At 34.1% G+C, this 26,181-nt stretch overlaps 2 protein-coding genes and 1 long non-coding RNA gene across 3 annotated transcripts; 2 read left to right on the top strand and 1 right to left on the bottom strand.

Annotated features, from left to right (window-relative positions):
• Positions 1–957: 957 nt before the first annotated feature.
• LOC120355718 (E3 ubiquitin-protein ligase RMND5A-like) lies at positions 958–7,531 on the top strand (the record flags this gene model as incomplete). Its single annotated transcript, XM_039444370.1, is given in 11 exon segments — positions 958–1,095; positions 2,092–2,224; positions 3,157–3,174; positions 3,177–3,209; positions 3,212–3,250; positions 3,253–3,279; positions 3,282–3,318; positions 4,990–5,007; positions 5,009–5,071; positions 5,073–5,088; positions 7,376–7,531. Coding segments are annotated over 11 exon segments (678 nt in total), but the record flags the coding sequence as incomplete, so codon positions are not given.
• A 4,778-nt stretch (positions 7,532–12,309) lies between these two features.
• LOC120355719 lies at positions 12,310–13,633 on the top strand. The gene is made up of 2 exons (XR_005573761.1): positions 12,310–12,395; positions 12,611–13,633. It is a non-coding gene; the product is annotated as an uncharacterized LOC120355719 (long non-coding RNA).
• A 6,140-nt stretch (positions 13,634–19,773) lies between these two features.
• Positions 19,774–23,933, bottom strand: LOC120355717 (JNK1/MAPK8-associated membrane protein-like). Its single transcript, XM_039444369.1, has 3 exons — positions 23,723–23,933; positions 21,864–21,940; positions 19,774–20,353 (listed from the first exon to the last, which is right to left on the bottom strand). Exons 1-3 carry the CDS (start codon positions 23,916–23,918, stop codon positions 20,138–20,140), a joined length of 489 nt encoding a protein of 162 aa, XP_039300303.1. The 5' UTR covers positions 23,919–23,933; the 3' UTR covers positions 19,774–20,137.
• Positions 23,934–26,181: the final 2,248 nt, after the last annotated feature.

Genomic DNA, 26,181 nt, shown 5'->3' with positions numbered 1-26,181 from the left:
GTGAAAATTTTCTCATAAGCTGCAAGGTAATCACGTATTAATGACTCATTGTATTCTAAATCTCCATCTTCCCATTTTATTTTATGATAGTGTCGTTCTAACCATGTTGCATCGTTATACAATTTTGCACTCAATTCTGTCTTTGCAAATGGCGATTTGAAATGGAACACAATATAATTATTAAACTGATCAATTATGCCAAGTTCTTTCACAATAATTTGATTACAATCTTGTTTAAACCAGTGAAGATCGACTGTAGCAATTTTAGCAGTCGCTTGACCTTCTTTCTCTTCGTAGGCTTTGTCTCTCCCCTCAGCGGCGGCGGCGGCGGGCGCAGCGGGGGGTTCCTCAAATCCTCCTTTGTCCCCCCCACCTGCAGCGGCTTCGGTAATCCTGCGCCTCTCCCCTCCTCCTCCTCCACCTCCAGCGGCTTCGGCGTACTGCACCTTGCTTCATAATAGAAACTATCAAGATCGCACTGAATACCAATAGAGCGAGTTTGCGGCTTATCCAAAATATCAGAACACAAAGAATAGGACATGTTGGCTGTTCAAAGGTGAAACTGATAATGGCTTACATTTGTCGCAGTACACACCTTATATACCTGCAGTGATGCACTCTATCAACAAATTACTGAACTTCTTTCACCATACTCGTGAGAGGTGTATATTCCATCACACGATCGCTAATTAAAACGCAATACGCGGAAGTATTTGCGGTACTGCACTTTTAAATTCCATTTCAATACAACATCTGAAAGGCCCCTTCCCGTCCATGTGACGTTAGATACTATTACAAGTGCATATTCCGTATACACATTCTGTAATTCTCATTCGTGGTAGAGTGGACATTATTGTCCAAACTTTGTCACGTCAACAAATAAAAAAAGTAATTCTATTTAATGACTGAACGAGTACATTTTTAAAAATTTTTACGTTGCCTATTTTCAATTTTTAGGAAGCTGGCTTGACTACGGAAGAAGGAAGCAAAGAACCGTTCACGGAACTCAACAGAATATTAGATTGTTTGAAGCAGAAAGACTTGGGTCCCGCTTTAGAATGGGCTCGTTCACATAGAGACCAACTTGAAGCTCAGGTAAAGAACGTTTTTCATTATGTCGATCTTTGAATTCACCATGATTTACTCACTAGATTGTGAATACATATCAGCAGACAAGACTAATTTCTGTGAGATTTGCTTTTAACATGAAGAGGAGAAACCCATTTCTCCTTCCACAGTTTGTAGCATAGACACAGACGGACGTCCTGCGCACATTCGGATGCGCCGTGTCATTTCGCTTCACGTTCTTGTGATGAATACATCTCCGTAATCACACAAACCAATATACCTGCTGACCAGTAAACTACTTTGGTTGAAACAATGCCAAGAGTGTTGGAGGGGAGTGTTGGTGCGATGCGGTACCAAGCTCTCTCACACAGACACACACACACACACACACAGTACTGACAAAAGTAGGAGAATGCTGCTAGGTAGTGGGAGTGATTAGTGGAGGATAGAGCATCGGACCTCTCAGTCTTCGAGAAAGAGCCATGTTAAAAAGTAATATCTCACAGACTTTAATCACCAACTGAATTCACTTTTCAATTTTAATTTTAAAAAGGTTTGTTGTTGGATATGTGGGTGTATTATATTATGTATTAGGAGCGTAAAAACACGACTTGAACAAAACAGTTTTTGCAAAAAAACAATAAAGAAGTTTTTACGCTCGAATTACATACAAAATTTCTTCTTAAAATGTATGAATTCAGACCCTGGACTACTTTTTTTATTTATAAAATAGAACTATAGTACCCTTTGAAATTAATAAAATAATAATATAATAAAGGTGAAACTAGTAGTTATAATTTGTATTCTTATCCATATGTACTAATTTTAAAGGGTACTATAATTCTATTTTATAAATAAAATTTTTATAATCTACAATGAATATTTCAATCCGTTGTGTAATCAAGAACCAATGCTTATATCAATTTCTTATTCTATTTAATGTTATCTATTCCTTATGTTTGTATTGATTTATTCTGATTGATTAGGCTGAAGTAATAAGAATTTTACTTGTATTTTTCGTAGAGTTCGTCTCTGGAGTTCAAGCTTCATCAACTACAGTTCGTGGGATTAATTCAGAAAGGACCCAGTTACCAAGGCGAAGCTATCAGTTATGCAAGAACTCATCTAAGTCAGTTTGTTCAAAGGCATGAAAAAGGTGAAGCTTATAATAATTTACTTGTTGATTTTTACAGAACAACTAATGTTAGAAGAAATTGGGATTTTTCGCTTCCAACATTTCAAGAAACACAAGTAAATGTTGTTTTTTCGAATGAATTCGAGCTGAGAAAGCTTGAAATATTTGTGTTTTTTTTGCAATAATATCGAATAAAAATATGTAATGAATGATCAGAGTAAATGGATTTTAACCTGAATTACAATAAAAATTATCTTTTACAGTAATATCATGAAGAAAATATAGCATTAAAAGAAGATATCTCATAGTTTAGGACGTTTTTTTTTTAACTCAGGCCGATCACCGTCGACTACTATCTATTATTATTACTATCTTAGTCGCGTGAGAGTGTAAGAACGACACAATATGAGAGACCATCAGCCTGAGAAAACCGATAGTCGCAGTAGTTCATTTTTGTGAAGATATTTTCGTGGTTAAGTGGACATTAATGTCCAAACTTCGCCATGTCAACAAATAAAGAAATCATTCTATTATTACTACTATAAGTGACGCTGGTAGTCTCTCATACTGTGCCGTTCTTACACTCTCACGCGGCCAAGACAGTAATGATGGACAGTAGTCGACAGTGATCGGCTTGAAATTTTGAATATAAACGACCTATTTCATGTGATATCTTCTTCTGCTATCATTTCTCTATTCTGTATGGTATCTAGTCTCTATCATTTCTGTATGGTAATATCTTTATCAAAGTAATTTCATTTAGTTATCTCTAGAATCAATGGAATATTCAAATTTAATTTCTTCATCTTCAATCTAGATTGAACTTGATCTTACGTTACCCTGTATCTCTGCAATTCAATTATATTTATAGAGTTTCTTATTTGATTCAGATTGACCAGATTTATTCTATTAAAACAGATGTTTCCTGTATTTACACTATCCTGCTTTTTCAGAGATTCAAAATTTGATGGGAACATCCTCTATTTGCCACATGGAATTTCGAGTTCTCCTATTCACATCTACTGGAGACAAGTTTATGGTCGGAAATTATGAGACATTCACCAGAGACGCTTGCTGTCTCTAGGACTTAGTGTCGACAGTCCTCTTAGTGTATGGTAAGCCACCTTTCATCTCTAACAGAAAACAAGTCTAATAAAGTAAACTTGATATAATATTGTCTTATGTCACTTTTCAACAGGAAAAAGTCTAAGTCATTTAGATTTTTATTCCCTGAAATGAGATGAAAAAAGTAAATTTGAATTAACATACCGTACAAACTCTACAGCTTCATCTCAGACTAAATATAGTTATTTAAAGTATAGTTATTAAATATATGTATTCTTGTGAATATTGAATGACCAATAAATTCTATTCTATTCTATTCTATTTGTTTATCTAGAGTGAAAAGTGCTGTTTTTTCTCCCTGAGGGAAAAGTTTGAAGCCCGAGGCGAAGCCGAGGGCAACAATTTTCCTGAGGGAGAATAGTTATTTGTGCAACTAGTGCGCAAGTGACAGTTGCTGCATCGAAAGAAACGTTTACGCCCGAGCCGTAGGCGAGGGCGGAATGGTTTCTTGAGTGCAGCAAACGAACTTTGCGCACGTATTTCACATTAAATTTTTCCTACAGTTACCATTGAATATGAAAAGTGGGTAATTATGGGTAAAATTGCCTGAATAATGTAGTAGTGTTTGAATGGCGGGGGGCAGCTGTGTGGTGTGTGCTGTGGTGGACTGTGCTGTCGTTGTCCTTGGTTATAATATATAATGAATAATAATTAGCGCGTTGTGCTTCGTTGCACCTTGCTCACTATAGCAGCCACAGCAGTCACTGTTACCAACTTAATTTTGATTTGCTGCACTGGTCCTCTAATAACCTACTATTATTTGCGTTGTCATGCTGCAAATCTGGAGTACGCAAAGTACTCACTTTGCGCACTAGTGCGGAAAAGTGATTCTTTGCAGCCTGCAATCAGTGCACAAATGGTCACTTTTCAGGGTATCTGTAGGAAAAAAATATTTTTCACTCGTCATATACACAACATTTTTCCTCCACCTACATTTTCATAAAAACGGCAAATAAAATAATTTTTAAAAACGTACGTGACCAAACAATGTGTTACAACATAATCTAAAAAGTAAACAGCTGGGCTGGCTTGGAATCACAGTTCTCCGCCTTTGCGTATCTGTCGGCAAAAGTTGTAACAACAATGGTCGCCACAACTACAACTATGATGAAGTTCCCGTTTCAAATTTGATTAGTTATTGAGGAATATTCGTTGGCTGGTATTTTGAATAACATGGAATATAAAAAAATATTTTTATACATTTTTTTAGTTTAGTGATTTATTTTTTCAGTTTGTAATAATTTTAGCATACAAACATAAATTTCATATATTGATCAAATGTTGGTGGAGGTATTGAATTTACTTGGTTTAATGACTACTCTAGATGCTTCCTCATGGAGCTTAGACCTTCTAACATATTACAATGTAAGTTTTAAAATAGAGAGCTTCCCATGTTATTTAAATAGAGTCACTTTTCCTCCCTAGGGAGTTTTTCTGTTTTTTAATACCGAGAGCGAAAAAGTGACACTTTAGTATTATGTTCCAGGGAGTAAAGTAAGTACTTTAGACAGTAGGTGGAGGAAAAACAAATTTATCTTTTTATATCGCAGACTATATGTGTCAATTGGAGAAAATTATGCCCTATTACTGGGAATTATGTTGTAATAATTTATCAATGATAAAAATAGTTGTTGAACTGAAATGATTGTGTTTTTTTTTAGTATAAATGCGGGATGCACAGCTTGCCGCTTTGCTGAACATCAAACAAGTGATGCAACAAAGACAGGTGGCTGTCATCTGGATGGAAAGAAGAACTGCCTGTAAGTTGCCAATACAGTGTTGAATTGATTATTCACTTTTCTTTTTAGGGCTACTGAAATAATTATTGAAACAAAGTATAAGTTATCAAGAACCCTTTTATTTTATCACAACACAACTAGTTCTTTAACAAGTAAATACATCTTTCCATGATTTGATAACGACTTCATAATGATATGGAATATTCTGGTAGTTATATCTGTAGTTATATCTGTAGTTATATCTGGTAGAATATTCACTCTATTCATTTAGACAATAAAGTACATTATCAAAATGATAGGGAGAGGATAAATAAGGTAACCTTGTCCTATTCCTCACCCAAATTTAAACTAGTAGTTCTGTGAACAGTAGACCTCGCGCTCAGTAAGTTACATTGACCTGTTGTTATGTTTTCTAATTTATCAATATTTGAAATGTCTAGGAAAAATCCTAAATAAACATAGAGCTTTCTGTCCTATCATACCATGACGTGTCGTCCCGGAATGTGAGTGTGAGCGCTGTTATCAGGTGTGGCTGCCGTCGATACGCCAATCCAATCAACCCATCAGAGAACATTCTTGTTGTCGTGTTGTGGCGAAAAATCGGTGTGTTGAAATTAACAAAAATAAACTGCCATAAGCTGATTTCCTACAAACGTCATTTCCACTTTTCATGATTTCAGGAAATCACATTTCTTTTCAATAATATTTGTTCCAATTTTAATCATCAGATTAAAAAGAAAAATGTAAAAAAAAAATGTTTTCTATCAATAACTCCAAACTCCAAACTAGAAGCATGGCCTCAGCTTATGGAAAGATACATTTTCAAGATGTTCGATGTTTTTGAACGGGTAGTATTGTAGTCCACTAAACAGCTGATTTATGATGAATAATTCTATAGTCCGATTTTTACGATAATATTGGTGTTCGAAGGAAACTTTTCCTTTTTTATTATCATTAAAAAGCAAAATTTCAAAAACCCGTATGTATACGTCGACACGAAATTCTAAAAGGAACATACCTGTCAAATTTCATGAAAATCTGTTGCTGCGTTTCGCTGTAAATGCGCAACGTATAAACATTTAAACATGAAGAGAAATGCAAAACCGTCGACTTGAATCTTGAATCTTCGCTCGGTCAATAACACATATTCTCCATAGCTAACAAACGATTTTTCAACAGTGCCGAGCTAGAAGAGGATTAAAGCTATCTGCTTTGTCTTATGACAGACAAGGATAGCATACCAATGCTAATCAGGTGCTGACTTTATAACGAGACTATACGACATTATAAAGACTATAGTTTTGTAACAATATTTTGGTTATACTAGTTATACTTGAGCTTCTCAGTAAATTTCATTCTATTTAAATTCATTCATCTTCAATTTAATAATACTAATTTAATTCATAATTCAATTTAATTTCATTAAACTCCATCAAGCTATCAAATAATCCAAGTTTAGATAGACTTTGTGCCGGTTGCACAAAAGCCGGTTAAATTTTAATCGTGATTTAGGCCCGTCGGAAAGTAGACCCACGCTAATCCACGAAAAGCAACCCACGCCGTGGGATGTTTGTAACCATTGCTATAGAATTATTCATAATCAATCAGCTGACAAGGGATTATTCATTGCATGTATTAAACAGATGTCTGGAGAAGCCTAGCAATGGTTTACAGAACATTCCCCGGCGTGGGTTGCTTTTCGTGGATTAGCGTGGGTCAACTTTGCGGCGGGCCTAATTCCACGAAAACCAATCAGAGAAGCGTCTTTTCAAAATGGTTCTCGTGAAATTATCCACGTTTAAAATTTAACCGGCTTTTGTGCAACCGGACCTTTGAGTTGGTTGATTTGCGAGGATTGTAGTTATTTATGTATTCTTATGGATTTTATTGGCAGAGAGATCCTTTTGTATATTCTGCCTTGCCCTATTTATTTTTTTACAATGCAAATGACACTAATGTAATAACATTGGAAGATAAAATAATAAGATAGTCCTTGTGCTATTTTTCTTCCAAATTTATAGGTGACAAAGTCCAAGATAAGGTTAGAATTTCACTTGTACAATTTTTATAAAACTTTAGTCCAAAATGAACATGAAAACCAATGTCATTTCCTATCAACACTCAAGTTTACAGGTTATGCATCGGGTTCTTCATGATTTCTCACTCAAAATTTACACTTTGACTTCCTGAGCTTTTATTTTATGAAATTTAAAATTAAGAAAACTTATTTTTAAACAAAAATTCACATTTAAAAAGCAAACAAATATAAAACGTTGATCGTAGTGAGGATTTAATTGATGTTTTTCAGATTGAAATCGACCTTGGCCGCGACAGCAGATACCACTCAGTGTTCGCCTGCCCCATCCTGCGTCAGCAGAGCTCCGACCTCAATCCGCCCATGCGCCTCGTCTGCGGACACGTCATCTCCAGAGACGCGCTCAACAAACTTGGCACCAATAAGTAAGTTCATTGAACGAGCGTAGCGAGTTCTTACTGATGACTAGAGGTCCTCTTACCTCATATATAGCCCACTCTTTTTTATATCAGGTCATTCTGTGAACCATTATACGGGTCGAGTTCGTTGGCCAACATAATTAACCCACTTTAATGTTGTTGTTGTTTTCCATCTCGAACTGCCTTACTGTTAAGGGCCGGTTTCCGAGCTCGGGATTTAGCTAAGTTCTAACTTTAAACTTCTGGAGTCAGCTGGAGCTTTCCAAAACGGGACGTAGTCGTAATTTTTATGATAATCTTTATTATCATATAATTATAATCATAATAATTATAATCATCTTTATAATCATTTTTTGTTATTAAATAGAACGACTAGCAGTCAAATTTTCTCAATAAATTAATTTATTCACTGTGACAACGAAATATTTCGGCAGTAAGATGGCGGGCTTGCCAAAAGATCTCGTTGTCACACTAAGTAAATAAATTCATTTATTGCATAAATTTGACTGCTAGTCGTTCTACTTGATAAAAAGATGATTTAACTCACTCCTTTGTCCTTCTCGAGGATATAACAGGAGGATAACATTGGAAACGCATGAGAAAAAAATGTAGTAATTTATATTTTAAAATGGCAAATTAGCTGTCAGCTGGATTATTCCATGCAGTGATGTATGCAATATTAATAACTCAACGAAACTTTATATTTTTTTGTCATTCAATTGCTTCCAATACAAAAGCTGACAGGATATTAGCGGCATTATTTATGAGTGTCATACGTAAGTGCGACATCTCAAAAGTGTTTATTATATAAAATTATCAACACATTTCAAATAAATAATGTTTATTGCCATTTAAAAGTCAAAACCCAACGTCTCTCTCCTGAACAGAACCATTTAGTTTATGTTCATACACTAGACAGACAAATAGAAACTCTCAACTCTGAGGCACTCCCTTATTTATGACGTGTACATCATCCTAGCGATGTAGGTGGCGATTTGAAATGAAATGTATTATGAGCGAGTTCTCTAACCTGGGGGCTCACTAATTTAGAGCTGTTTATTGAATAATAGGTTAGATATTACTTTCCTTGCCCTATTACCATAGGTAAGGAAAGTCTTGCTTTCCGAAAAAATTAAGGTACCCCAATTACTAAATTTCTATACGTTTCAAGGTCCCCTGAGTCCAAAAAATTGTGTGTGTGTGTGTGTGTGTGTGTGTGTGTGTGTGTGTATGAGGGTATGTGCGTCTGTGTACACGATATCTCATTTCCCAATCAACGGAATGATTTGAAATTTGGAGCTTAAGGTCCTTCACTATAAGGATCCGACACGAACAATTTCGATCTATTGCAAATCAAGATGGCGGATAAAATGGCGAAAATGTTGTCAAAATAGTATATTTCGCACCTAGGGTCGAAAATGTACGTTTTCCGGCTCGAGATCGCGGTTTTCAAGTTCGAGACGAAGTCGAGAACTTGAAGCGTTGAGAGCCGCGAAAAACATTCTTGCCCGTTGTGCCTGACCTTTTAAAAAGATGATAAAAAGATATTTTGAATAAAATCAGAATTATAAATAGGCCGACACATCTAGAAAATACCTGAGTCTATACCTAATTCATGCAGGTGGAACGGGCTAGAGTCAGAAACTTCAATTATCTTGCCATGCCTGATTTACTAGGTTTTACTTAAACTAACACTACACTTTGAAATAATTAAAAAAAATACAAACAACTTCACTATAACATTGGCAACTAAAATCGAACAACAGAAACAACAATTTCATGTACTTGTTGACATTTTCATCTGATTTGGGGGGGAGCATTACTATCCTCATTTAGATAGCAATACGTCACAAAACCAAACAATATCAGTCATAAAATAACAAATTAATTTAAACATGAAATTACTCAAGAAAGAAAAGCCCGTTGAACCCAAATTTCGTCGATAATACCCATATAACCCATTTCATAATAATTTTGAATCCCCACTTTTGATTGACATTCTCGAATGAACCTTTGTTTCACTACACTGCACCTTCGTTGGTCTGTACGTTGCTTTATCGTCGGGGTTACATTACCTTGTTTTGCGGCGGTGAACTTTTACCGGTTGAATTTGGCTTGACGGCGACGTCCTCTTACGTCCCTAGACCTGTCGTCTGAACGGGGGTCTTGACGCGGTGTTACATAAAGTTGCGGAACCAAAGGGTGGTACATGAGTTGGTTTGGGGACACACATGAACCGCTTAGCGGTTATTTGAAGAAACAATTATTCGTACATGATGAAGAAACAACAATATTAAACTTTTCAGGACATGGCACTACTAGAAATTTAAACTTTAATAAAAATAAACTGCTCCTACATTAACTAATGATATAAACTTGTAAACTTGCCCAAAAAGGGGCGAACATAATGACTACCATCTTACTCTCGTAGTGCTCCTAGCAATTTTATCTTTGAAATGACTATGTTAATGGTTTCGATATGTTGATGATATGATTTTGATATTGAGATCACTAAAATAAACAGATGGCTGTCACAAATGGGTATGAAGAAAGTATGGTGGACAGATTATTGAGTAAAATTAATAGACAAATTTCAATCAATTCTAGCTTTGTAGGCTCAAACTGTGAGGAGAAGACTTGGATAACAATCCCATATTTAGGCCTTGTATCTGATAAGATAGGTAGGGAATTGAAGAGGAATGGATTTCATGTTGCTTTCAAGACCAAACCGATTTTAAATAGTCTATTTAGCTGGAGTAAAGACAAAATGATATTTGGGATAAAAGCGGGGTGTACAAACTTAATGTGATGATTGTAATGCTTGTTACGTGGGTCAGACTGGTAGAAGTTTCAAAAGTAGAATTAAAGAACACATCAGAGATTGGAATAAACAAAATGGGGAATCTAACTTTGCAGAACATTGATAACAAATAATCACAAGTTCACAGTTAAGGAGAATGTTGAGTTTCTGCATGTTAATAACAAAGGCAGATCTTTGAATATTCTAGAGGCTTTAGAAATAACAAGAGTAATTAAGGAAAATCCCAGTATAGTTTAAATGACCAGATTCATTTCAACCAGTACAACACTACGAATTTAGTTTTATCATAAACATGTAAGCATACATTAGTCAATAGTTTTCCATTTACATATTTGTTTTATTATCTTTCACATTTGTTTCTTGGTTCTTATTTTGTACTAAAAGTAAATTTTATTATCATGGCGATTCTGTTGCTTAAGCCGCCATTTTGTCACACCGTTGAGGGGGAGGAGACTGTCTAGCTAGGCCAATGGCAGGCGTTCATGCCCTCGACCAATAGCAGTACTCGCCTACTAGTATAAATTCTGCTGCTCTTGTATTTAGTTTAGTTTATCAGAGATTGCAATGGTGTAATAACCGAAACCGGTCTTTCTAATTATCAATAAATCAGTGTTTTTTGACAATTTCTTAGTCTTTTTCATTCAATATGAATAATTACCACAATATCAACTTCTCAACTACACAAAAAGTTAGAGATAATTCAATAATCCCATCCTCGACAACTCGGAGCCACAATTTAAATATCTGTCATGGGAAACTCGAAGTCATGGCCGTTCATAATAGAGAGAGAGAAAATAATTTATTTCGCTAACTCACAATAATGGCTTAGTATATTGCGTATTAAATTTACTATTATAACTTGGGGAAAAGGCCTGAATGAAAATAGTGCTCGGCACACCGTGTTGCGAACGCTATTTTTCGCCACACTAAAAAAAACTTCCCAATATAAAAGAAATTGAAAAATAAATAAAATTCAAACAGCCTATTTTGATAGTTTGAATCTTGGTTATGACAACTTTTACTGTCAATTAATTTCAATATTACTAATTAATAATTTACAATAGTGACCATATTTTTATACTATTAATATTTCGAATAATTGTTTGAATTTTTATAGCTCGCGCTTTGCGCCCGGTGCAATATATCATGGATAGATGGGATTAATAGAATTTTCATTACTATTTGAAATAATGTGATGAAAAATTAATATAATTGCATATTTCACAGTTTTGTCTCAAAATATATCTAAAAAATTGATTGAAATTTAAATTACGGTAACTAATATAAAAAATAGCTAATAAAAGTCGAAATTCATTGACAAAAAAAATGTCACTGACCGAGATTCGAACCTAGATCATGTTGGTTATTCACTGAGCTTTGAGTTCTGATGTATTACGCCTTTACGCTCCCTAATTGCGAGTTCTTGATAATTTAGAGTTCTAATTGCGTATTGTTGAACTTAGAGGGCTGACTGATAACACTTAGCATATATACGTAATACTGTAGGTACTGTGAACTAGACTTCTAAAAAGTTTACTTCACTCCTAAAAAGCGTACAACAGACTTTGGCTCATGACTTATATTATTAAAATTATTATCTGTCTCACAATAAAATTTTTCACTCCGAATTAAGTTAGGTAACGTATGTAGGCTACTATAATATAGTGTATAGCGGCAAATTTGAAGCCGGTTTGCCGGCATTTTCACAACAAAATATTGCTCTGAAAATAGTTAAATCATAGAGAAAACATTCGAAGATTCAATCTTGAGTGGGCTAATGTTTTCTCTATATGGTTTAATATTGAAGAAAAAAATATCTAAAAGTTTTAATAATGAATTACGGAAAAATTACTAGGAATTTTTCAGTCAAGCTGAGTTTCACCAGTAGGCCTAGGCTTACCTTAAACTTCAGATCTCTGCTGTATTTTCTTATTATTATTTATTATTCTAATTTTTGCAAGAAAGCACTGAATGGGAGAGGAAAACTAAGGATACTCCTTGTACTATTTCTCTCCCAAATTTAGATCATATTATTTTAAAAGACCGAAATGAGGTTATGATTCCACCTTTGAAATTTAATCATAATTAAAATTTAAAAGGCTTTTATGCTTTCGGGCTTAGTTTTTAACACTGATCATCACTTTCAATGAGACATTTATATTTTATTTGAAAATAAGCTCTTAAAACAAACGCAAATAATAGTCATTGTCAGTATAGAATACCATCTGTACATAGAAATTAAATATTATTTTAAAAGACCGAAATGAGGTTATGATTCCACCTTTGAAATTTAATCATAATTAAAATTTAAAAGGCTTTTATGCTTTCGGGCTTAGTTTTTAACACTGATCATCACTTTCAATGAGACATTTTATATTTTATTTGAAAATAAGCTCTTAAAACAAACGCAAATAATAGTCATTGTCAGTATAGAATACCATCTGTACATAGAAATTAAATATTACAGTACTTATCATTAGATGATTACTTATCTATTTTCAGCTTTTAAATAAAATATCGTATTTTCATTTATGAGTTCAAATCAGTGGTTATCCGAAATGTGTCTTGTAAATTTATTACTAGCGTTCAATTATTAGTCTTTGTACAGAAAATTAATTAAAGTGTTTGATGTTGTGGCCTGATTGACACATCAGGTTTTCGAAAATTTGCGATTGAAGAAGAGAAGTTTATAATTAAAAACTCGTCATTGGATTATTGAGGCCCGGTTGCACAAAAGCCGGTTAAATTTTAACCGTGATTAATTTCTCGAGAACCAATCAGAAAAGGCGTTCTTAAAAAGGCTTCTCTGATTGGTTCTCGTGAAATTAATCACGGTTCAAATTTAACCGGCTTTGTGCAACTGGCACTTTATTTAATTTGGATAAGATAGAATAGTTGGAGATTAAGCGCCACATGAAATTAATGTTAGACTACTATGAAGAAATATAGATTGATTTATTTTAATTTAAACATTTTATTTTATAGTTGTGTATATTTTTATTCTGACACATTCATATCATCCACCATTTAAATAACAATAAGGTTTAATTTTCCTTTCGCAATGTCTAATATGAACTGTCTATTTTTTGCTTGTAGAAGTTCTACCTTTCATTTTCATGAATTCCCTTTTATTTCAGAATATTTTTATATAATTTAGAAATAGCGTATTAGTTTGTATTCTCTAACTTTGTAAAAAGTACCTGTTGAAATCTTTTAGAATATGATGATTTGTTATTGTCAATTTTGTTGTTTATTTGAATAAAAAAGTGATAACTATGTTCTAATTTTAAAGGTTTTTGTTTTTGTCATCATTTTATAAAATACATTTAGAATAAGTTAATACTCAGATTGTGGTGAGGAATTGAGTCTCTACATGTCCTAATAGGACAGTGGCGTCCATAAGGGCCAAGTGGGCCGGGCCCACCGAAATATCACAGTAAGATGGGCCGTCCACTAGAACCGTTTTCGTCCGAACTAGCATCGGCCGGAAACTACCGAACGCGACCGAACGATCACCCTACCAAAGAAAGGAATAGATGCTCGTACATTGCAACAGGTTCATACGGCCGTCTCCGGCCGTTCAATTTTTCAATCCGAATTGAATGGGATTTTCCGGCTCTATCCGGCCGAACTAACTAGTCGAGCTGAGACAACATCCTAACCTAAAATTGTTTCACAGTCTTGTTTGTTTTTTTAAGTTGTTCTGTTTTTACTTTCCTTGCCCTATTACCATAGGTAAGGAAAGTATTGCTTTCCGAAAAAAATTAAGGTACCCCAATTTGTAAATTTCTATACGTTTCAAGGTCCCCTGAGTCCGAAAAAGTGGTTTTTGGGTATTGGTCTGTATGTGTGTGTGTGTGTGTGTATAGTGTATGTGCGTCTTGAAATTTGGAACTTAAGGTCCTTACGATATAAGTATCCGACACGAACAATTTCGATCTGATGCAATTCAAAATGGCGGCTAAAATGGCGAAAATGTTGTCCAAAACAGGGTTTTTTTGCAATTTCTCGAAAACGGCTGCAACGATTTTGATGAAATTCATACTAAAATAGTCATCGATAAGCTCTATCAACTGCCACAAGTCCCATATCTGTAAAAATTTCAGGAGCTTCGCCCCATCAATGCAGATAGATTCCCAATTATCAGGCTTCAGATACAATTGAAACGAAAAAATCAAGTGGAGTAGATTGAGCATGAAAATCTCTACAATTAATGTTCAGTAACATTTTCACCTAAAATTGAAAATAAGCTTTAAATTCGAGAAAATGTGATTATTCAATGACAAATTTATTGTGATTCTATTAAATCATTCACTATGAAGATATAGCAGACCTCATGTGTGTCTCCAGCGTTATTGCCCTGTCACCAGCTGGCTCAAATCTTTGAATAGTAGACTGAGATGCGCGGGACACTAGCGTCAGGTGATCAATTTCATAACGGCAAGGAAGTTGTGTGAGTGCGCCAAACCAGATTTTATAAAGTTGATTTTATCAACTATGGACAATGAATAATTGATAAGTTAGGTTCAAGAGCATGTTCCATTGTGGGATATGCGTGACAAAAGATATCATCGTCCTGATGTTTATAGGAATCTGTGGACAAAGATTGCTGAACAAAGGATCTGAAGGTAAAATTATTGTAATGAATAACTAATCTAGTTGATATTTTGTTTATTCATTTTCAAAATCTAAATAGAATCATTGTTTATGAAAAATGGTGGTATGATAGTAGTTATAAATCAATAATGACAACTTCTGTATTAGACTGATGTAAAACTGTTCCAATGGACGACCATATTCGGCCGAATCAACGGCCGGCAGATTCGTCCGATACAACGGCCAAACGAAACGGTTGAATACGGGTCCAGTGGACGGTTACCCTAAAGTACATTATAAAATGCTTTAGGTTATGTGTTTTAATAGTTATTCAATAAAATACATAAATTAATTATAAACTGTCAACTGGAGAAAAACTCACGTTGAAATACCGTGCAAATCATCCGTGGCCACTGATGAATACGTACGAGTTCAACGAATCATTACGTAGTACATTGAAGGACCCCAGAATTCAAGCCCTATTTCAGAATTCAGGCTATGAGAATTCTAGCTCTCATAAGAAGCAAGCCGGCGGCGCTTGACTGGCTGGTAACAATGCATCGGTATACGGAGCAAGTGGGCCCGTTTGAGATGGCACATTGGAAAAATCATTGATTTTTGCAAAAATGGTCAAAAATTAAAATCGCTTAAACTCTCAGGAATGATAGTAGGCCTACTTGACGAGAGGAACAAAAATATGTCATCACATTGGCGAAATTCACTCCCATTCATGAGTTATAAGCATTTGAAGATGAATGATTTCTATGATCTGAGAGTGGAGGTGAGATTTTATGTTTCAGTTAATAACTCACCCTGTATTGTAGCGCAACGTCTCATATTATAGCACGCCACTTGTTAGGTCTACTTCTACCCATAACCCGAATATCATCCAAATCTGGGAGATTTGCATTTTTCATGAAATCCATGAATAAGAAAACGGATCACGGATTTTTGCAAAAATGGTCTTAATTAACCGAGGATGGTTATAGGCCTGTTTTAAATTATTCATGATTTCATTACTTCAAGTTTTTATTTTGTCAAAATTTTAAATGGACACTTGCGGAGCACGGGTTATCTGCTAGTATATAATATATCTCATTATTTGAGATTTGTAGGCCTGTGATTTCAATAGCTGTGATTTTTGGAGTGATCGAGTTTAGTTTGTTTTTTGGTTTCTAAATTTCTAAATAATTCAATGTTTTCAAGTTTTGAAAACTTACAGTTGGAGCAATATTTTATTCTTTTCGGTTTTCAATTTAATTAAATTCTAAATTTTGGTTTGTATATTTCTGGACTCGGATTTGATTGAAAGTGAAGCAACATAACCTACGTTTAGGACATACTTCTATAAAATTCGGAAAGGGAACAGTTTTGGGCTAAGCCTGTTGGTTCTTTTCTAATCATGTATTTGATTTGTGCTTTGGTTAATGTAAATGAATAAATAAAATATCTTGGATAGTATCTAAGATTGATCATGAGGCGAGCGCACATTGGCAGAATGATATTCATGGTTTGAACAAAGAGTAAATTATTTTATTGGATTTGTAAAGAGTAGGCCTACTGAAATTCAGAATCTTCTTCTTCTTCTTTGGCTGTGCCTTATCTCATTTAAATGGGGTCGGCATTCCTTTCTCTTAGTCTGCCTCTCCACAAAGCCCTATCCAATGCTTCCTCTCTCCTCCCGCAAGTCAGCCGCTATTCTATCTCCCCACCTCATCCTACGTCTACCTCGTCCTCTCACACCATCCAAAACCAAATCCTGCACTCTTCGTCCAATATAATCCTCCTCCCGTCGCTACACATGCCCAAACACCCTTCCTTGTCTCCTGCATTTTTTTCCCAGTGGTCCAACTTTTACAGTGCCTCTGATCAATTCATTTCTTATTTTATCTCTTCTTGTAACCCCACACATCAATATTAACATTCTCATCTCAGTCACTTCCATTTTTCGTTCCTGTTTCTTTGAAATGGGCCATGTTTCTGTTCCATACAGCATAGCTGGCCTCATAGCAAGCTATACACTTTTCCCTCCATTTGACAATTCACTCTCTTATCACAAAGAACACCACTCATTTTTCTCCAGTTCATCCACAATTTATTCTATGCTGTATTTCTACATCAAGCCCTCCATCTCTCTGTACACTTGAACCCAGAAATTCAGAATAACGCTTGAAAAAAATCCTCCACGAATAATATGATAGGACAACAGAGCTTGAAACAATAATTTATTCATAAATAATATAATCAGAAGATAACACGAATTATTAAAGAATCAAGTCTGATTTAACATGTAGTATTTAAATAGAATACTTTAGCTGTAGTTTATTTATAACGATTCAATGAATTCCAAGAATTAGTTAGATTCATTGTAGTGTGATATACCAATAAAATTGATTTTTTTTAAATCGGATACAACCAGATACATATTTAACACACAGAATACATTTATAACGTCTTACATCCATTAATTAAACGCATTTTGTCATCAATAATTAGACACATAGAAAATTATAATACAATAGTCATGTTTTACATAGGTAATAATAATTCGTTTCACAATATCAACAAGATAAAATACATATAGTGAGGCCCACCATATAATGGTAAAGGGGAAAGATAGGAAAACGGCGTTGCCGATTCTCTGCCTTCCATAGAGGATAGCTGATACCGGTATATCTGATGTGATTATATTAAGGTGCGTACAGATATACGCGCCGCGAACATGAGCAATTCACTTTTAATCAGCTGACTATATCTGTATTTTTACAGAAACGGTAAGATACAGATATAAAAAAGCTTGGCATCAGCTGATTAAAAGTGAAATGATCATGTTCGCGGCGCGTAAATCTGTACGCACCTATATAACTGTTCATTCTTGTTTAAAAAATCAATTAAATTTGATTCATCAAGAAAAAATATTTTTCAATGATTGAATAATAAATTACCATGATTGAGATTCAATATTCTGTAAATTAGTTATATTTCTACATCGCTAAAAACGATCTGGCAACGTTTCGGAGTTAAGATAGCACTATTTGATATTTTTGTCGAATGATAGACAAGGATAGCAACACCAATGTTGATCAATTCTGCCATTATAACGTGGACCTCACTATAGTTTCCTTATAACGTTTCAATGAATTCCAAGTAGTTGAATACGGTACATTGCAATGTGATACATCGATGAAATTGATCTCAATAAATCTGATACAATCAAATACATTCAACACACAGAATACACTTTAACGTCTTACATCGATTACACCCATTTTGTCATCGGTAATTAGACACAAAAAATTTATAATTACAATAGTAAATACAGTAATTAATTATAAATCCAAGAGATTTAGAGGATAGATTCTTCATGGTATTGTTGATCTAGTAAAACAAAAATTTTCTGAAAATATCGATTTTTAAGATAATTATTCAATTTACTAAAAATAACTTTTGTTGAGTTATTTTTGGTAAATTGAATAACTTTTTCAAAAATATTGATATTTTCATAAAATTTTTGTTTTACTAGATCAACAATACCATGAAGAATCTATCCTCTAAATCTCATGGATTTATATCTCACCGAATTTGAAATGTTCTGTCCCAAAAATTCAAACTTCAGTCGCTCATATCTCAAAAAGTAATGATCGGAAAAAAAATGTTTTCCTGAGTAAACTTTTTCATTTTGATAGCTTGATGATATACAATTCGAAAAATATGACGAGTAGTTTATTTTTAGCCTTTGCACAGCCTTAAACCTAGTCCACACTCGTTGGTCTTGCCATATCCACACTTCAATGTGACCATTTGTGGATGCTCGGCTGGCCAATGAGGCGAATGAAGGCGAGCGCTGACTCTCGCGCTCGTCATTTGTACGCACTTGTCGAGAGTGTGGATGCGGCATTAATATAGTTCACTTACAATACAGTATAGCACTATTTACAAACGATATTAGTGAACATTATACTAAAAATAGCATTTACAATGTTCACCTGTAATACAGTAGTATAATAAAAGTACATTCGTATGACTATGGCCGTTTTTTGGTGGGAGTTCCTGGCCTGAAACCCTGTATTTATATTTTTAAAGCCGTCAATGGGCCTTGAAACTGTCTTACTTCAACCGGAACCGACAGTTTATGTGCCCATCCGACGATAGTGTCCTGGTCAAAAACTTTCTTTCATATTCTAGGTTTGAACTCGGGACCTCTAAGCTGCTACGCAAGCATCATATCCACTAGACCACGGGTCACTCCGATTGTCACTAAATTATGTCATATTTAAGCCGTTACTGTTGTATTATAATATAATATAGTTGAATCGGCCTGAGGAGGGGAACATGTCAAAAATCAGAATTTTTCAGAGGAGAGAAAAAACTGAATACAGTTGAAAGTATTGATAATTTCAAGATTGTTTTTTGTCATTAGGGTGCAAACGCTTTTAAGACAACAATTTTAATCCAGTATAAGCACTTATATAAGATTCACCCCTTAAAATTGAGTTTTTTGTAAACTTCCTATTACTCATGATGATATTATAAATTATCACTCTTCAACTTTTACAATAAACACCTCAACCGAAAGCAATCTAACCTCAAAGCAACGCGTAAATCGAAGGTAACCTATCAATAGCATAAAAATCACAACTGACAACAGATAAATTTTCGAATGTTTGGTGTTGAAAGGGAACATGTGTGTCATGACTAGTTCCCTTTCACTCCAGTACAGCAAAAATACGATATCTGTTTCTCGTATAAAGAGAATGCTGACATGTTCCCTTTCAACTCCAATCGATGTATCCCACAGCTCATTTCAACCATAAAAAATGAAAAATTTTGACATGTTCCCTTTCTCCTCAGGCCTGAATACCTCAGGTATTCACAATCTCAAAATAGCTGGTTGTTTACATGTTAAGTAACGCTGGTAGACTTTCAAACTGTTCCGTTCTCACACTCTCACCACACTCAAAACTGGGAAGGATATTTTGAATATTCTTTCCGATGAATATGTCCAAAGCTCCGCCAATTTTATGTATAGATGCATAACAAGATATCCTCGCGACTAAATGTCTTTCACACCAGCGTAGCGTAGATTCAATATTGGGAGATGGGACGACAAGGCGTATGCATAGACCGTAAACCATCTCGGCTATAAAGTGCATACCTCGGCTATTGCGTGGTGATGAAGCAACGGCCGCGGCGACGGCATCAATCGGTGTGCACCTTGTGGGGGTCGGTGAAGCGGGCGGTCATCACGTAGAAGAAGGCGGGCAACGGCACCAGGCCCATCAGCATCAGGTGGAAGACGGGGTCCTTCAGTTCGGTGAGGGCCACTATGCCGTACGCGTGCAGTGCCCAGTGACCGATCACCACCACTGCACTGCGCAAGTCGCGAATTGCGCTCAGGAGCAGGTTTCGCACCGTCTGCAAAACACAATAATTCATCTAATTATTCAATCATTTAAACACAACTTCTCTGGAATATTGTTTATACAGTTTCAATCATAAGACCAAGTAGCTTAATCTCCTGGAAAACTGTTGAATACAACATTCAAAACATTCTTTTCTACGTGAATATTTCAAAAACTCTCCAATATGGTTGAAAATTGGTGGTTTTTCGAACTTCTCAGTAGTTACTAATTATTCCTCAAGCTTGTACTTGCACTTTTGAAGAAGTAGTATCTTGAGTACCACAGGCTTAAGCCCAAAACGGTTACAATCCATATTATTATGTATGTCCCCGTTAATCCATAAATGACAGTCCATCCATGTAGTTTATGTCCAAGTGTAGTGGTTAAGTGTTTCTTTCACATTTTACCTAAATAATTTATTCCTAAAATAAAGTATCAAGAAAGAATAAACAACAAAAAATCAAAGATACAAAATCCTAACCTTCAGAAAATGTTTTTCAAAGCCTTTATATTTATGTTTGTAAACTGTATTTTGAATGGAAATAAATTTGATTTGATTTTTTTGCTGTGATGTCACAAGAATGTGTGACGACATGTGTGTACACACATATTTATCATGCATGTCTTGTCGTTAGTGGCCACCCTTCAACACGGTGTAATCGTATCCACGGTGTGAGACCAGGTCTTACATCATAACACGAGGCAAAGAAGTAACATAAGAACTGAATACCTCAGGTATTCAAAATCTCAAAATAGCTGGATGTTTACAGGAGTAAAATTGTACAATTTCCTGCCATTATTTATTAAGAGCCTTTCTTGTATGACTATCAAAAAACTGTTAAATTTATCCTGCAGCAAGAATGCATTTATACAGTGACTGATTTTTATGAAATTGATTTTTCTGTGTATAAATTGTGATAATGGTTTTGTAAATTACTTTATATTGTAGAATTATATTTTTTTATGTTTGAAATTTTGTATAGCCTAATATATATGACGATTGACCATACATTCTGTTAAATGTCTTATGTCAATAAAGAAATTTCTATTTCTTATTTTTAGTTCAAGAATTTAATAAATTTTGGAGAAGCATAGTTTTGGGCCAAGCCTGTAATTCTTTCCCAATCATATAATTATGATTTGTAATTATATCTACTAATGAATAAATATCTATATTTATATATAACATTATATAATATCATATAACTATATTTATAAATATAAATAACAATAAAAATCTCAGTACCCTTTTTTTATATTTTATCACAACATGTTTAAAATATTTAAAAAAAGGGTACTGAGATTTTTATTTTTATTTATATTTATATTACAAGTAGCTCTATACAGAAAAGAGATAAACTATATTTATATAAATATTGACTACAACTACAACAACCGTTGACAAAGGTGCCGCAGTCACCGAAAATTTCGGAAAACAATGTAAGTTTCTAAGTGTTTTTTCACCTATTTGTATCGTCTGACCTATTCAAATTAGTATTATATTTATATAATTATTTATTTACCTGATCGAGTTCCACAGCAAAATGACCCGCAGATGAAACCACCGACAATATTATAATGATGTACGGGAATGAGTAATCTGTAAAAAAGAGAACCGTTTCAGAAATATAAAAAAATCAAGATAAACAACTAAATTTCATTGTATCCTAATAGCTCAATTCGAAACACAATTTTTTCAAAATTTATTGGTTTTATAAAGACTTTTTGGAGAAGACATATAAAAATTATATTCATTAATACCCCTATAATAATATTGTAAGCTTTAAATTTCGAATTTTCGATAATTGAGAGTAAAAATTAGAGCAAAATTATTATTAACAGCCAAACAAGCACCCAGCAAGAGCTCTGACGCTGATAAATGAATCAAAATTGAATTTGATTTGGACACTGTATAATTGGATGAATACCTGAAACCTGTCATGTCATCAAAGAATAATCAAGTAGTCTTATAGAAATAAATGGTCGTCAAATTGGGTAGTATAATACAATAAATCAGTTGCAATAATTATGCTTTTAAATATGATACAAATGAAATGATTCTTCCCTTGCATTTATTATTTGTAGCATTGAGATATTTTTAGTGACGTCTACGTTATAAAGGCAGTGGAGAAAGATAGGAGAACAACGTTGCCGTTCCTCTGTCTTGTCAATGCCTTCTATAGACGGTAGATGATACAGGTTTATTGATGTAATATCTATTTTATTATTTTTATCTATTTATTTATTTACAATGCAAATGGCACTAATGTAATAACATTGAAATATAAAATAATAAGGTAGTCCTTGTGCTATTTTTCTTCCAAATTTATAGGTGACAAAGTCCAAGTTAAGGTTAGAATTTCACGTGTACAATTTTTATAAAATGTTGGTGCAAAATAAACATGAAAACTATAAATTTGAATTTAGATGGCTTAAATTGATAATTAATTAGAAATATTCCACTCAATTACCACTTTTAACGAATTATATTGAGTTATTTAAGAAAATTTAGAACTGAAATGTCCATTCTCGTTTAAAATAATAAATTATATTTTATTTAGCAAGAAATTATATTTTTCAATAATCTCATAATGAATTTTAATAATTAAAATGAAATATTTTGTTAATTATTAATTCTACATTGTTAAAAGACGATCTGGCAACAGAGCAAAGCGAGAAAGAGATAGCGCTATCCGCTTTGTTTAATGATAGACAAGGATAGCAATACCATTATTAATCAAACACTGCCATTATAACGTGGACCTCACTATAGAATTGATGGTAAGAGGTAAGAGTAACCTAAAATAATAAAGTAATTGATATAGTGAGGTCCACGTTATAATGGCAGTGGATAAAGAAAGGCGAATAGCGTTGCCGATTCTCTGTCTTAATTAATTATATTTCTACATTGTCAAAAACATAATTGGCATCGTTGTGGAGCTAGAAAATGATAGTATCTCGTACTACCGGCTTTGTCGAATGATAGACAAGGATAGCAACATCAAAGTTGATCAAATACTGTCATTATAACGTGGACCATACTATAGCAGCATTGGCTCACTAAGGTTACACTATCCAATAATAAAATACTATACTAATAAAATATAACAACAATGTTGTTAATTTTTCAGAAAAACTCATATTAGATTCAAATATGTTCTCAATTTCAAACATCGATTAATTCATGAAGTGTTCAATAAGGGCCAAGCCCCACGAAGCATTTTTTCAGGCGTTTACGGACGAGTCAGCAGGGCAGTAAGCTCTCCGATTGGCTGATTGCCTTGGCGTTCGGGAATCAGCTGATGATCAGCCAATCGGAGAGCTTTCTGCCTTGTTGACTCGTTTGAAAATGCCTGAAAAACGCTTCATGTGGAATACTTACAAATGAGTCCTCCGAACACAGAGTGCAGCACCGCCAATATTGGATAGAGGTAGAGTGCCGCATAGATGGTCACCTTGCCACCCTTCGGCACAAAGTATTTGGCCAGCCAAGGCCTGATCAGCATCATTATGCACACGCTGAACGCGTAGAAAATTAGAACCATAGTGTACCTGCAAAATATACAAGTAAGAAGCATCTACATGCCAAATTTATCAAAATTAGGAAAAATATATGTTTTTTACTGTTTCTTGTTTTCTATTTTATTGATTCCAATAATAGATGGATATTGTATTGATTCCAATAACAGATGAACTGAAATACTACTTTTACTACAGTTACCTTGAAAAGTGACCATTCCTGCACTGATTACAGAACGCAAAGATCACTTTTACGCTCTAGTGCGCAAAGTATCACTTTGCGTATTACCATCCCAATCAGCTGTTGACATTGTTGGCGTGTATTTTGAATGCAAATTTGTTCTATCTATATTTTTATGATTTTCAAATAAATAAAAATGAGAACTCATTAAATTATACATTTTGCATATTATTAATTATTCATTATTCATTATTTCAAATAATATTTTTTTCATTTATAAATTGATTGGTTGAAAAATTATTTAGAAATTAAGATTTACTCAAAATTATTCAAATTTTCAAATTAATTGGATTAATTAAATTTTTAATTTGAATAAATTATTGTTTATTAATTTTCATTGGTTTATCAAGTTTAAAATAAATTAAAGTTGTTATTAATAACAAAATTATACAGACAAACATTTAATGGATTTCAGCCATCATTTTACCCATAATCAACCACTCCTCATATTCAATGGTAACTGTAGGAAAAATTTAATGTGAAATACGTGAGCAAAGTTCCTCTGCTGCACTCAAGAAACCATTCCGCCCTCGCCTACGGCTCGTGCGTAAACGTTTCTTTCGGTGCAGCAAACTGTCACTTTGCGACTACTGTATTGTTTATTCTATCCAATAAATAAATATATAATATACAAAATACTAATTGAAAGTAAGTCTTTAGCCGTAGAGCTTCCACAATTCATATCATCACTTTATTATATTAATATTAAACTTTTTTGCCCTGCCGGGAATCCCGCATAAGCTCTGGAAAAATGCTTTATTTATACATTGTATCATATAATATACACATAATTTGGATGATTAGAAAAGGACCAATGCGTTACTAGCCTTTCCACCAACTTTATAACGTAAATCTCGCTGTAAGTTGGATGGGGGTTTGACAAAGAAAGGAGACTGAATGTACTATGATGATCCATCGAAATACAAAAGATGCTTTACAAAGAAAACGTTCATAAAATCAATACTATTGAATGAAACTACACAAAAAATCAATACTACTCATTTGATACACATACATTATAAAAGATCACAGACTTTACACACAATTCGTTGAAAACATTGGGAGAAAACAAACAGACACAGCTCAAAATTGTTCCTCCCCCGAATTTATACACTATAGTGAGGTCTACGTTATAATGGCAGTGGAGAAAGATCCTCGGTCTAGTCAATGCCTTCTACAGACGGTAGCTGATGTAAAATCAATACTATTGAATGAAACAACACAATAGTTATTTGTGCAACTAGTGCGCAAAGTGACAGTTTGCTGCACCGAAGAAACGTTTACGCCCGAGCCGTAGGCGAGGGCGGAATGGTTTCTTGAGTGCAGCAGAGGTACTTTGCGCACGTATTTCACATTAAGTTTTTCCTACAGTTACCATTGAATATGAAAAGTGGGTAATTATGGGTAAAATTGCCTGAAATGCATCAAATGTTTTTTCTGTGTAATTTTATTAATGATAAAACCTAATTTATTGTCAAATTGAATAAAAATGTTGTCCTTGGTTATAATATCTAATACTAATAATTAGCGCGTTGTGCTTCGTTGCACCTCTGCTCACTATAGCAGCCCAGTCACTGTTACCAACTTCATTTTGATTTTGCTGCACTGTTGCTCCATATACCTACTAAGAATTTTGCGTTGCCATGTTGCAAATCTGGAGTGCAGAAAAATTTCTCCCGCACTAGAGCGGAAAAGTGATTCTTTGCGTTCTGTAATCAGTGCAGCAATGGCCACTTTCAACGTAACTGTAGGAAAAAAATCAATACTATTCATTTGATACACATACATATAGCTTGTTTATTGATGTAAATTAACTATTCGTTCTCTTTTAAAATAATCAATTATATTTTATTAAGCAAGAAATTATATTTTTCAATAATTTCATAATGAATTTCATAATTAAGATGAAATATTTTGTCAAATAATAATTATTAATTCTACATTGTTGAAAGACAATCTGGCAACAGGGCAAAGAGATAAAGAGATAGCGCTATTCTCTTTCTTGAATGATAGACAAGGATGGCAATACCATTGTCAATCAAACACAGCCATTATAACGTGGACCTTAGTAATAAAGTAGG

Source organism: Nilaparvata lugens, unplaced genomic scaffold (genome assembly GCF_014356525.2).
Source record: "Nilaparvata lugens isolate BPH unplaced genomic scaffold, ASM1435652v1 scaffold4428, whole genome shotgun sequence".
Taxonomy (NCBI): domain Eukaryota; kingdom Metazoa; phylum Arthropoda; class Insecta; order Hemiptera; family Delphacidae; genus Nilaparvata; species Nilaparvata lugens.
Note: the sequence above shows the minus strand (reverse complement) of the source record. Positions and strands in the feature narration are given on the sequence as shown.